Source organism: Sardina pilchardus, chromosome 15, assembly GCF_963854185.1.
Source record: "Sardina pilchardus chromosome 15, fSarPil1.1, whole genome shotgun sequence".
Taxonomy (NCBI): domain Eukaryota; kingdom Metazoa; phylum Chordata; class Actinopteri; order Clupeiformes; family Clupeidae; genus Sardina; species Sardina pilchardus.
In genome coordinates this window covers 33,119,457-33,133,355 of record NC_085008.1, presented here as the reverse complement: position 1 = coordinate 33,133,355, position 13,899 = coordinate 33,119,457, and the positions used below count along the sequence as shown (strand labels likewise).

Below are 13,899 nucleotides of genomic sequence, written 5' to 3'. Positions count from 1 at the left end.
GCGCCAGCAGCCAGCTGAACACACGTGTTGTGTTTTCGGGAAGCGGCTGGTTGTAAAAGTTAACCTGAAGCCCGTAATTATATAGGACACTACTCGTAGAATTCAAAATGGGTAAAAAGCTAAAGGTCGGAAAGACCAGAAAAGATAAATTTTACCATTTGGCGAAGGAAACGGGTAAGTTAACATTTACAGTATTTATTGTTGTGGTGTTAGCCAGCAGTGGCTATTACCATCAAGCATTAAAAGGACGCGTGTACTAGGTTGGACATGGCAAGGCTTTCTCTCATTTGTGTATTGAACACAACAGTGGTGAACACATAAACATAACATTAACGGACACGCATATTACAGTCACCAATAGCCTACTAGTAAAAGAACAACGATTGATTGCTTGCTAGCTTGGGGGGTTCGTCTCAAGATCTAAGTTATCGCGTCATTGACATCTTTCCCCTAAAGTCAGCTCTGCTGTTTCCCAACAGGATACAGATCCCGTTCGTCTTTCAAGCTCATCCAACTGAACAGAAAGTTCCAGTTTCTCCAGAAGGCCCGAGCTGTGCTGGATCTGTGTGCGGCTCCCGGTGGTTGGTAGGTTCTGCTCCAGATGATTTTAGGGGAAAAGACACGGACATTAACTCTCTTTTGTCTGCTTTTATTCATGGTGTAACGTTTAAAGCAGCATTTGCACAATTCTCATGAAACCGATCCTCTGTGTAGAGGTGGAACGACCAGACCCAGGCGTTTTCTAATAGAATTACTTGTGTGACACTCTCATTTCAGGTTGCAGGTGGCATCTAAGTTTATGCCGGTGTCCAGTCTCATTATTGGTGAGTCTAGATTGTTTTTTTGATGTTTAACTGTTTTGGAGGAGTTCCACTGCACTCACAATAATGAAGGTGCCAGACAAACAAAAACTGAGAATCTCAAAAATAAACTGTCTGCACACTTCAGTCCTTTATGCAAGTTTTAATAGGCAGCCTTTGATGTTTTGATGTTTAATCATTTGTTTAACCATTTAAATCGCACAGACTATAGTAGTTGTGTTTGTGTTTTAACTTGACCCTTCGTGCCGTAGGAGTGGATCTGGTGCCCATTAAGCCGATCCCTAACGTGGTAGCCCTGCAGGAGGACATCACCACTGAGAAGTGCAGACAGGTATGATGCTGATGATGGGGTGGGGAGGATGGAGAGGCTGTGCAGTAGGCTCTGGGATGAAAGGCTCATGCATGTGTACCCTGTGCCTCATGCTTGTGCTCGTGCATGTGATTCAGATTCAGATTCAGATTTTATTTGTCACATACATAAAATGCAGTGAAATGTTACAGTCGGCTCCATGCTAGGTAAAAAGAGGCATACAAACTAACATAGAACAGAAACAGTAACAACAACAACAAAAACAACAAAACAACAATACATTCAAGATGTCGGGGGGGGGGGGGGGGGGGTTGGGGGGGCTATTGCAGGTAGAGTAGAAAGTGCTATGTGCAGTCAGTTCCATTTAAGTGCCGGACGGCTTGGGGGAAGAAACTCTTCCTTCTTCCATGTGTCCTCTGTCCCTGGTGCTCATGCACGTGTCCTCTGTCCCTTGTGCTCATGCTCGTGCATGTGTCCTCTGTCCCTCATTCTCATGCACGTGTCCTATCCCTCATGTACGTGTCCTCTGTCTCTCGTGCTCGTGTCCTTTGTCTCTTGCTGGTGCACGTGTCTTCTGTCCCTTATGCTCATGCACATGTCCTCTGTCTGTCTCAGGCGCTGCGTAAGGAGCTCCAGACATGGAAGGTGGACGTGGTCCTTAACGACGGTGCCCCCAACGTGGGAGCCAACTGGCAGCATGACGCCTTCTCTCAGGGTACGGCCCGGTGCTCAAACTCCAGCAGACTCTCCCACTGGCAACAGTGTCTGGTGTAGTGGTTGAGGAGCTGGGCTAGCGTGGTAGTGTAGTGGTGAAGGAGCTGGGCTAGCGTTGTAGTTTAGTGGTTAAGGAGCTGGGCTAGCGTGGTAGTGTAGTGGTTGAGGAGCTCAGCTAGAGTGGTAGTGTAGTGGTTAAGGGGCTGGCCTAGTGTGCAGTAGCCTGAAAATTGACTGTTTAATTCCCGGCTTCCACCGTTGTGCCCTTGAACAAGGCACTTAACCCCAAGTTCCTCCGGGGACAATGTAATCTCTTGTAAAATAGTTGACATGTATGCCACTTTGGACAAAAAAGTGTTTGCTTAATGTAATTTAATGTAATGTGTAGATTAGTCATAAAGCTTGGAAATACTGCGATCTTTACCAAACAGAATTAATGGATTTGTTCGACAGTGAAATATATGTGTTTGTGAAAGTGCATAGTTAAATGCTTTTTTCAAGTGAGCCTTTGATATGTTATAATTGCCTCACTTGATGTTTCCATAGAACACAAATAAAATTCATATCTTCTAGTCTAAGCTGATGTGAATGATTGAAATGAGTGAATGTTACCAGGATGATGGGAGAAGTGTCAGATGACCGGAAGGTTTCTTGTGTCAGAGAACCTAGTTGTGCTGGACAGTGCTTCTCATCAGCTGTGTGTGACCTCTGACCCCTCTCAGCCAACCTCACCCTCATGGCCCTGAAGCTGGCGTGTGAGTTCCTGGCCAAAGGCGGGACCTTCGTCACCAAAGTGTTCCGCTCCAAAGACTACCAGCCGCTCATGTGGATCTTCCAGCAGTTCTTCAAGAAGGTTCAGGCCACCAAGCCCCAGGCCTCCCGTAACGAGTCTGCCGAGATCTTCGTCGTCTGCCAAGGTGCGTGCCGTTGCTGTGGTTCTACCAGTCTGTGTGTGTGTGTGGTTGTGTGTGTTTAGGGTGAAACTGTGGTGTTTGTATGTGGATAAACTGTTTTCTTTTCTGGCTTCCTCCTCAGGCTTTCTGGCTCCGGATAAAATTGATAATAAGTTCTTCGACCCCAAACATGCCTTTAAAGAGGTGGACGTGCAGGTCAAGACCGTTAAGGAGCTCGTTGACACAAAGAAACCAAAGGTGTGTGTGTATGTGTGCGCGCGTGTGAGATTTACTCTGCCTCCCAGCCAATGTGTGTTGCTGTGTTCAGGCTGAAGTGTGTGTGTGTGTGTGTGTGTGTGTGTGTGTGTGTGTGTGTGTGTGTGTCTGACCGTCTGACCAGTGCGTATTGCCGTCTTCCAGGCTGAGGGATATGAAGTGTGTGTGTGTATCTGACCTGTGTGTGTTGCTGTGTTCCAGGCTGAAGGATGTGTGTGTGTGTATCTGACCAGTGTGTGTTGCTGTGTTCAGGCTAAAGTGTGTGTGTGTCTGACCAGTGTGTGTTGCTGTGTTCCAGGCGGAGGGATATGACGATGGAGACCTCACGCTGTACCACACCTTCTCCATCACAGAGTTCCTGCGAGCCGAGAACCCTGTGGACTTCCTGAGCAAAGCCAGCGAGGTGAGACACCCCCATGACACACACACACACACACACACACACTCAAAGCCAGCGAGATGAGACCCCCCCCAACACACACACACACACACACAAACACACACACAAAGCCAGCGAGATGAGACCCACCCTAGGGCTGTGCTATTAATTGAATTTCAATTTGCTCCTAATGATCACCAACATAGTGCAATCGAGAAAAAACTATTATTTTGCATGTTCTGTTTTGCAAGAACACTCTTACTTTGTTTTGCGTTCTGAATGACACACGCACTCGCACATTCGCCTCTCCCGAGGCCACCACAAACTCTCTCTAACCTGAGTGACAATATTGCTAGTGGATGATATGCACACAACCTACCTCAAAGTAACAACTTTTCACTATGTTTAGCGAGAAACTAGCGACAAATTAACTAGCCTACTTTTCTGGCATTCTCGAGTTCTGGAGACTCTAACGTTATGAATGTAGTCTAGACCGTCCTTGAGTTCGGCTGTGCTGTGTGTTTGATCGCCCCTCGCCCCCCTCCTTCGCTCACTGTATTTCCCGGCTGCTAGCTCTGCTCAGGGGCAGTGAATGCGAGAGGTCTAGGTTCTGGCTGCTTGAAAACTGAGCCGAGTTGAGCTCAGACAAAAGTATCGCTTCCAAGAACTAGCAAGCATTGCAGATCCGTCAGCTAACCCTGTCCATCCCCAGTTCTGCATTAAATTATTGACGCCTTCACTTGATGCTCATTTTGGTGTTGTTGGCTATGACAAGACAGTAGCCTATACAGAAGTGTAAAATGTATCAATTTATATACAGTAGGCGCTACTTTGTGATGGCCGTTTCCCTCACGCGTTGCCTGATTCACGCTCTGCGTGAAATGTACTTCAACTGTATTACAACTTACCGCCACGAGGTGGCAGTACAGTCCGCTGTAGCATTGCTGCGGTGTGATTGATACAGTATCCCAGAGTTCTACTCATTCAATAGGAAAGCAACCTCTAAGGCTTAGTTCACACTGGCAGTCGAAATCTGATTTCTTGCCTATCTTGTATCTAGCTTGAATTTTGGGTAGTCTGAATGACATAAAACCGCATGAAATGTGATTTTTCCAATGCTGATTCGCACCACATACGGAGGTGGTTTCAATATCACTTACTATCGGATATGACTCAATCTGAACAGTCGAACCACTTGAATAGGATTTCAACGTGCCCCTTTCGTCATTTGCACTGCGACAAACAATTGCAACGTAATTCTGAGTGACGTAAGTGATTGATTGATTGATTGATTCAGCGCGTGCGCCAGGGCTACCAGCAAAACAAAAACCAACGTCAGACTCAAGTCATCATTTTATGGTGAAACATGGAAAACTGTAACGTTAAGGGTGACGAGGTATTTGCGCCGCGGCTACGCATAATAAGTTGGAAAATATAAAAAATAAATCCACTCTCATCCATGACAACTTGGTTGTGTACAACTCTACCTGATGAATCCAGGTGTGTGTAATTTATATCGGATCTGAGCATTGCACGCCAAGATCAGATGTGATCGGATGTGATCACTTGCAATATGCAATGAGAACAGTCAGTCAGATAGATCAGGTCCTGATCGGAAATGCAAGACATCCGATTTCGACTGCCAGTGTGAACTAAGCCTAAGTGGCCCAGCCCATAGTTTTGACTGAATATATTTCGTGAGCTTTCGGAAATGCCAACAGAAATCCCTAGTAGCCTAGTCACCTACAGACTGCAACACTACAACTCTTTTATTGTTTTGTTTTTTCGGGTGTTTGTAAATTTAGTCTGGCACTCTGAAAATGTTCGCAAGGCTCTGCACGCCACAAAAAGACGAGCATGAACTAACAAACTATTTGTCATAGTTCAAAATTCCCATTAACACAAGCAGCAGATTGAAATAACACTTTATGTTTCATTCGAGAGTTTGACAACGGTGAGGATGATTAGCACTATGCAAACAAGTTTTATTGAGTTAGACTGCGTCGCTATAATAGTTCCGTAATCTGACGTATTTCCTCATGAATGTAATTCTGTAATTTCTCTTTGGATAGCTATCTATCTATCTATCTATCTATCTATCTAACGTTCGGTTTCACTTGCGCAGACGCGCACACATTCAATCAGTGTTCACATTAGGCTACTAAATTAACCCAATTGCAGGCCTCTTTATTTGACCACACACAATTAAGAAATATTTCCTAATTTGGAAAACGTTAAGTTTCCTTTCCTTTCAGCTTGTTCGAGTCAACCATTTGTAACAATTCAACCTTTTAGCTTAGGCCGTGTTACTTAATGCGAAAGGGGTTCTTTTGAATGACATTAATGACTGGCAATAAACGGATCATTCCAAATAATTAAAGTAAAACGAAAAGTTAAATCTGAGCGCTGCTAGAATACTCTCAATAGACAATGAAACGATATTTCGTTGAAGGAAGAAAGCCACGCATCAAACAATAAATCAGATTGCGCACAGCGGCGCTATATATTCACACACAATTCCAAAGTCCCCAAACAAACCCAAGCGTGTAATTCCCACTTTCACTCAGTCCCGCACACAAACCTAAAAGTCCAAACTAACGAAAAATGTCCTGTCCTTATCCAAGACCGCGCGCACAAATGTCAATAATCCATTCCAGGAAACGAAAAAGTCCCGTGACGAACAAACAAAAATATAATCCCAGAAAAAGGAACAACGCGATCGCAGTCTTTATGCTAGGCCCAGCAATGTGAAAAAATAGTAAAATGGACAACAAGCTCACCGAAATATGGTGGATAAATCCACCAAGCAGACAGCGAAAGAATTTCTCTCCGTGCGTCCTCTATTGCGGCAGGTAACGCACTCCAGGAAACGCACACCGTTAAGCTGGTTTGTCAGAAAGTTTTCCCCAGTAGTATTGTCTATTTTTGACTCATACTCGCAGGAAAGCTCTAACAAACACTATAGCCGCAGCACTAAAGTACTGGCGCCACCGATTCAAAAATCACACACGCACTTGCTATCTACTTCAGACCGCCCCCATTCACCTAGCGCATTCCCCTATATAAGTTCGGGTGCGCGGTGGTAGGCGTATTGGCCGACAGGGGCCTTATACAAAACACCCCTCTCCATACCTTTTCCATACAGCGTACAGAAACATGATTAATACATATCAATAAGTACATATACATATCAAATAAAGATATTACATGAGACTTACATATTTATTATATGCAATAATTCAACAATTGATAAAAAGCACCTAAACTAATGTGGCAGTGTCACACATTCACTAGTGCCGCAATTGAGGAGCTCTAGCGTTCCTATAGCCTATATGACGCACGAGAGTTCGGATTTGAAGCGGATCAACACAGTGTGTAAAGCTAGTGCCATGTAGGATAAACGTAACGTTATCTGTTATCTTCTGAGATGGAGAGAAAAGCAAATAATGAACAGTAGTGACACCAATTTATGTAAAAGGAAATCATGAAGGCAACAAAGACGAAGCTACATTTTGCGAGGTTATCCGGTTCCCACTGTCAACTCAAATTGTTGACAGTTAACAATTAGCCTAGTCTAGTCTAGTCTTTGACTTTTGAGTCGTTTTCCAAGCATCTATGCCGTGCCGACTGAGGCATTCCATTCAGATGGCTACCACAAAGCGATTCTAATAGGGCACCGAAATGGGCAGCAGCAGCACTGGTGAGAGCCATCAAGTGTTGGAAGTTAACTGTACCATCCCCCCTCTGTGAGCTGAGCTCTGTGCCTTAGAACACAAATGAAAAAATCCCCCACCCCCCAAGAGCAGTTTGACACATCATTAGCAATCTTTTGTATAGGCTATGTTGAGTGTGCGTCTGCAACAGTGAGCCTCCTCCTTTTCGGCTTCCGGAAACAGCAGCGTCATTTTCGCCGTGGACCGGGTACATGTCTCCACCACTTTTTATGACGAACGATTTTGTCTCCACCACTTTTTAAATGTTTATCAATTCATCAAAAGAAGTTGGTGCCAGCTGCCCAGGGCTACAGGTAAACCTGTTGTGATCGACAATGCCAACACATAATGGACCGAAATAGCCGAAACAATGTGTTGTCCTACGTGCAACAATGTAGGCCTACCTTTTCCAAAAAACAATTTCAGTTACTTTGACTGTGGAAGTGAAAGCCTGAGTTCCAAATGGTTTCAAATTTGCGCACTAGACAAAATATGCTATCACGTCTCAGGATAGACTAGGCTACTCGTATGCTGGCAACACAACACAAAAGTTCACTCTCTGAACTCTCTGTGTTTATTTTCAATTTCTCTCGTTTCTCTGTGTTTCTCTCAATAGGCCTACTAGGGCGACAAAGGGAAGGAAATATGATTTGACATTTAAGCTGACAGTTGTCAAATTTGCCGAACAAAATTTGGGAGAAGACAAAACGTGTGGCTTTCAACTTGTATTGATTGAAAATAGGCCTAATGTTACGATTTTCAAACCTGTCAATATTCAGTACACTGTATATTATAATAAAACATAAAACGGATTAATATAATTATACCCAGCACTTTTCTAACCACACAAGTTTATGTTATTGTCCCCGGCACTAATAAAAACAAACTGACGACCTTGAGCATGAGAGCGCATGAACCATATCGTTTCTCCTGTATTTTATTTGACAAATTTGACAACAGCTATTTCAAATCATAGCCTTCTTTCGCCATCGCCATGGCGGTACGCATTTAGATTAAAGAATAAAGTTTGTGAATCCTTTTGTTTTGTTGCCAGAATGCTTTTAAATGAAAGTTTGACTCGGTTAGGCCTGCATTCACATATCATACAAACCACAAACTGGGATGGTTCTAGGGGTAACGAGCACTGCCTCAAAACGTGAAGAGTTTCGTGGTTGCCACGCTGCAGCGACACTAGCATTTCCTGGATTTTGTTACTAGCAGCCTGTCCTCTGCCAAATACAATTGTAGCCTATTTTAAGACTGTTTTACAGACAAACAAACAAAAAAAACACCAATGAATGTAGCCTAAATGTCCTGCTCTGAGGCTCCGAGAAAGAGCAGAGTCAAGAAAAAGAAGACTAGCCTATGCAAACATGTTATGTGCAAATCTAACAACTGAGATGCCTCCCCTATAATCATTAAAAGTCAACAAAGACAAGTAGAACACAAAAACAACCATAGGATTCATGAGGTCATATCCTTTTGAAATAAATTAAGTCACCATTAATGCTACGGGGCAAACATGTGTTTCTTAGCGTCTTGAAACTTTCTTCTGTGAACTGAAAGTCCGATCAAGCTTCATTCAAAGGCAGTCCCTAATTCAAAAGAAATTGTTTTCTAACGAAAAAGTCCTAACTTTTATAATAGGCCCAAATAATAGAATATTTAAATAGGCAAGATGTTAGTGGTGCGTCGGAAAATGGGACATTATATTTTTAATTGTTTCCCGCCTGATCAAAACCACTCAGAAATTATTTATGCAAAAGTGAAACGTTCGTAATTCATTCTCCCTCCTTCGCTTTCGGTTCGGAATGAAAGAGTATAAACCATATAGTTTCTCCTGTAGGCCTATTTTATTTTACAAATTTGACAACAGCCAGCTTACATTTCAAATAAACATATAGCCTAATGTATACATGGGCAAGAGGTTTGTGGTGCGTCGGAAAATGGGACATTTTATTTTTAATTGTTTCCCGCATTTAGAATCAAGAATAACATTCGTGAACCATTTTGTTTTGTTGCCAGCATAAAAACAAGCGTACCATCGGCCTATCCGCACATTTGAAATAAAATGTATGAATTGACCCAAAAACGAGAACACAAGTTGCGCTTCGGACATAGGCTTATGCTTTTAGTGGAAACTGGCCTCTTGACCTCATGAAACCATTAGTGACAGCAAAAGTGCCACCTGGTGGTTGTTTGGGTCATTGCAGCTTCACTTGGGAAAAATAAATAAAATACACGTGATTCACGCGTGAGGTCTCATGAGAATCTCACGTGAAAGCGGCCAATTTAAATCAACGTCCATTGTACAAGTATATTAAATCAAATATATTTAAATGAGACTCTAAAGTTGCCTCGGCCTATATGTTAACAGATTAGTGTTTCTGGCTAAAAACATTTAAGAGATATTAGCAGCCCTACCAGCATGTTGTCTTACATTTTAGTTAACTTACAGCTGTTAATGCTGGGGGCTGATGGTAGACCAGCCTTTAATATTCTGGACTGAGTTACTAGCTGGAATTTGTTTTGCCAACATGTTGCCTACTTGTTTTCAAGAGATTGTGGAAGTGCACTTCATTGTTGATCTTATTTATTTGCAGTTATCATTTTTACTTGAATAGGCCTACGTTTATACTTTAAAAATTGAAATTCTAACATTTGTTGTAGGCTACTTTTGAGCTATTACAATACATATATAGGCCCAACAGATATTCAAATTCAAAGAATTGTTGAAAGGTGTTCCCAACACGTTCCCAACAAGTCATGTGAAATAATCGTGTTACATAATCATGATTTCAATATTGACCAAAATAATCGTGATTATGATTTTTTCCATAATTGAGCAGCCCTAACCCCCCCCCCCACACACACACACACACACACACACACACACACACACTCAAAGCCAGGGAGGTGAGACCCCCGCTTACACACTCTCTTAGAAACACACACACACACACTCAAAGCCAGTGAGGTAAGACCCTCACTTGGACCCTCTCTTAGCGTCACACACACACTCAAACCCAATCAGGTGAGGCCTGCCTTTCAACACTCTAATCCATGTTGGAGTACTCTCAGTGTGTGTGATGACATGTCCTACCTCCATCATGTACTTCCTGTCTTCTTAATGTACTTCCTGTGCGCCACTCCAGATCACGTTTGACGACGCTGAGCTCGAGTCTCACTCTGCCACCTCGGAGGAGGTCAAGGAGTGTTGCCGTGACATCAAGGTCTTGGGGCGGAAGGAACTCCGGTAAGCTGGTGCCAGAGAGGTGTGTGTGTGTGTGTGTGTGTTGTGCTGTTGCGTGCGTGTGTGTGTGTGTGTGTCTCTGTTTTGTGCTGTTGTGTGTTTGTGGCTGTCTCTTGCTGTGTGTGTTAAGACTGTTATGCTGCTATTCTACTGTCTGGCTGCATCTGTTGAAGAGTGACACTTGAGTCAGGAGAAGGACGATGTGTGTGCTCAGTTCTTTCCAGTCCTTTACTGATCGTGTGTGTGTGTGTATGTATGTGTGTCTCTGTCTTCCAGACTGCTGCTGTCCTGGAGGGCCAAGCTGAGGCGTTATGTGGCCAAAAGACTGAAGCAGGATGCCAAACCGACCGGTCAGGAGATCAGGTAGCCATTCACTCACCCCCCCACACACACACACACACTCACACACACACACTCACACACTCACACACACACACACACACACACACACGCACACGCACACGCACACGCACACGCAGAACACCCAGACACTCTACCCTACTGGCAGTTACACATTTACACTCATCTACTCTCACTTTCTTTATCCTGCCCTCAATCTTCACCCCTCTCTCTCTCTATCTCTCTCTCTCTCTCCCTCTCTCTCTTTTTTCTTTCTTTCTCTCTTCTCTTCTCATCCTCCTCTTCTTATTTATGTGATTTGTGAAAAACCCTCTCTCCTCCTCCTCCTCCTCCTCTTCCTCTCCTTGTCTCCGGTCAGTCTGGGTTCTGATGAAGAGAGTGACTCTGATGGTCAGGAGGAGCAGGCAGCTCAATCATTTGCAGCGCAAGGCAAAGGAGATGAAGATGAGGATGATGAGGACGCAGAGATGGACAACAAGCTTGCGCAGCTGAAAGCCGAGGAGATCGCTGAGCTCAAACGGTGAGGCCTCCTCTTGAACACTTATCTGCTCTCATGAGAGAAACGCATTGCATAGATTAAACTCATTCAATGATGGAGCAGTGTCCTAACGAAACTGTGTGTGTGTCTGCGTGTTTGTCTGAGTGTGTGTCTGTCTGTGTCTATGTCTGTCTATCTCTATGTCTGTCTGTCTGTCTGTGTGTGTGTGCGTGCCTGTGTGCGTGTAGGAAGAAGAAGAAGGTTCTGAAGGAGAGGCGTAAACAGAGAGAGAGGGTGGAGCTCAAGATGGACCTGCCCGGGGTGTCCATCGCCGATGGACACGACAACTCCATGTTCTCCCTCAACACCATCAAGAAGGCCAAGGTGTGTGTGTGTGTGTGTGTTCGGGAGGTTTTGTCAATAATGATGATGGACATTTTTTTCCAGCTGTACAGAATGTGCATGTGAAGTTCTTTACTGATGCTCGTTCATGATATGAATGGAAAACAAATATGTATTTAAGGGAAATGCTGTCTTTTTAAGGCTCATTTCTAATGTTGTCAGAATGAGAATCAACTCTGGCACAAGGGATCAAACTGTCCAAGTCTGAGTAAACCATTTCAAAGAGGTCAGCATGAGTTATTTTGTGTAAACATATGAAAACAAACAAACTCCTGTAGTATACAAATAAACTACACACTCATAAGTGTAAATTCAATCTTGGACCTTAAGCTAAAAGCTTTGCTTAGTATACGGGCCTTAGGATAAAAGCTGTGCTTAGTAAACAATGATGTGGATGGGTCCGAAGACAAAAGCTGTATCTAAACGTGTGAAGATAGATCGAGTGGAGACGGAACTGTTTGCGTCCTCCTTAGAATGCTTTAGATATTTAGATCAAACGCCACTGATTACTGGCCAGATAGCAAGTGGTCTCTGCAGTGGGAGTGGACTCTAGAGAGGGAGCAGAAGTGACCTGAACGGTCGTGGGAAGCTCTGCAGAAGCTCACGTCCATCCCACCCCTATGTAGGGCTACTACAGTTGATCACCCCTCATTAGTGAGGGTGTGTCCTGATTCATAGCAGTGTCGTCTCTTGGTCAGTGCTCCAGTGATGCTGCAGATGATTGTGTGTGTGTGTGTGTGTGTGTGTGGTGGGTAAGGGTGTTTATATAGCAGAGGCCTCTGCCTGAATGCTATCGGGGAAGGTTTATATTTTTGACTTTACTGGTGACTGACCTCTCTGTGAGTTATATTTTTGTCACTATCGCTGCTTGAGACTGGAAAACCTCCCTGTGAGTTTATATTGGCCCAATCTCAAAGCCCGGACTCACAGACTTTGGTACGCATTCTCGCAAAATTTGTAAGGGCTTAGGGCTGTCCCAATGTCAAATTTCAAAAGGCGTGAGGGTTTGAGTACACACTTACCGAGCCCTTTCCGTGAATCTGCATCGGTGCAGACTTCACCTAAGGGAATTACCCACCGTTCAAAGTACTGTGACGTTTACCTCGGAGACCATAGGAAAATCCGGAAATTACAAGGGTAAACAACAACACGTGCATGGTGCAAGTGTCAGCAACTTCTTTGTTATCAGTTCAGTTCTATAACCTGGTCTTGCCCTACTGCCCCACCCAGGCGCTGTGTGAGATATCCGGTGGGGACATGAAGGCCGTGGACGCCCTCCTGGATGAGGATGGGGAGGGCGAGGAAGATGTGTACTTCTCTGACGAAGAGGAAGACAAGATCTCGCTGGCCTCTGACCTCGACTCGGACGACATGGAGGAGGTGGAGGAGAAGGAGAGAGAGATGGACCAGAAACCCAAGAAGAAGTAATGCATCACTTCCTGTTTACGTCCCCGCCTCTCTCTATCTGTGTTCTAAATGGAGCAAATCCAGAGAGGTTCTAAAAAGGGCGAGTCCAGTCTTCGGGGTGAAAATGTGTAAGAGTTGACTAGCCTTAGCTTCAGGTGAAAAGACTTAAGAGTAACTAGCTTTAGCTTCGGGGGAAAGGAGTTAACTGGCCTCAGCTTAAGGGGGAAAAGGCGTAAGAATCAACTAGCTTTAGCTTTGGGGAGGAAAGGCGTTAAAGTTAACTAGAATGCATTTCCCGGTGGGAAAGTGCGAAGTGTGCTTGCTCCGACGCGCCGCGAAAGCGCTCCGGCAGGAGACGCGACCGCTCGCCCTCAGGTCAAAACGCTAAAGTTTGGCCAAGACACAAAGCTGCTTCGAGTTTGGCGGCGTTACCCTCGATTGCCAAATTCTTACACTGACGTGACGGGTTGCCTGGGTTCATCAGTGGTATGTCCCAGAGCACCTCCAATGTAAAAATGTGGATGTCATCCCAAAGATGTAAAGAGATATGAGACAAAATGCATTTTTGCTAATTGCGACGCCCCCTAGTGGCCAAATTACACCAAATTTACTAAGGCTACTTTGGATTGTGTCCAAAATCGTCCCACCAAATATGGTCTTGACACCTCAAAGCGTTTCCGAGATTTGACCTCACTTCCTGTTTGGAGGCTTCGCCATCGAATTTGATTGGCTGCCATGGGCGAATGCTTTGATGTATGGAAATGAAATGTACACCTCTAAGGTCTGTAGACCTTGTGTTGAATTATGTATGAGTTGTTCACGTGTAGCCAGCATGAAACACGTAACCAGTGAAAGAAGGAAGGAGCCTAAGGAACTAGGCATGTTTCTAGAAC

General features: G+C 44.3%; 1 protein-coding gene across 1 annotated transcript in view; it reads left to right on the top strand.

Moving 5' to 3' along the window:
* Positions 1–11: 11 nt before the first annotated feature.
* ftsj3 (FtsJ RNA 2'-O-methyltransferase 3) overlaps positions 12–13,899 on the top strand; it is a 39,267-nt gene continuing 25,379 nt past the window's right edge. The window contains exons 1-13 of the mRNA XM_062555869.1: positions 12–174; positions 480–585; positions 778–824; positions 1,073–1,152; positions 1,747–1,846; positions 2,568–2,762; positions 2,881–2,996; positions 3,313–3,417; positions 10,262–10,362; positions 10,636–10,722; positions 11,078–11,239; positions 11,446–11,581; positions 12,830–13,023. Of these exons, the coding sequence (XP_062411853.1) occupies positions 108–174; positions 480–585; positions 778–824; positions 1,073–1,152; positions 1,747–1,846; positions 2,568–2,762; positions 2,881–2,996; positions 3,313–3,417; positions 10,262–10,362; positions 10,636–10,722; positions 11,078–11,239; positions 11,446–11,581; positions 12,830–13,023 (1,496 nt within the window). The 5' untranslated portion in view covers positions 12–107. The remainder of the gene's footprint in view (positions 175–479; positions 586–777; positions 825–1,072; positions 1,153–1,746; positions 1,847–2,567; positions 2,763–2,880; positions 2,997–3,312; positions 3,418–10,261; positions 10,363–10,635; positions 10,723–11,077; positions 11,240–11,445; positions 11,582–12,829; positions 13,024–13,899) is intronic.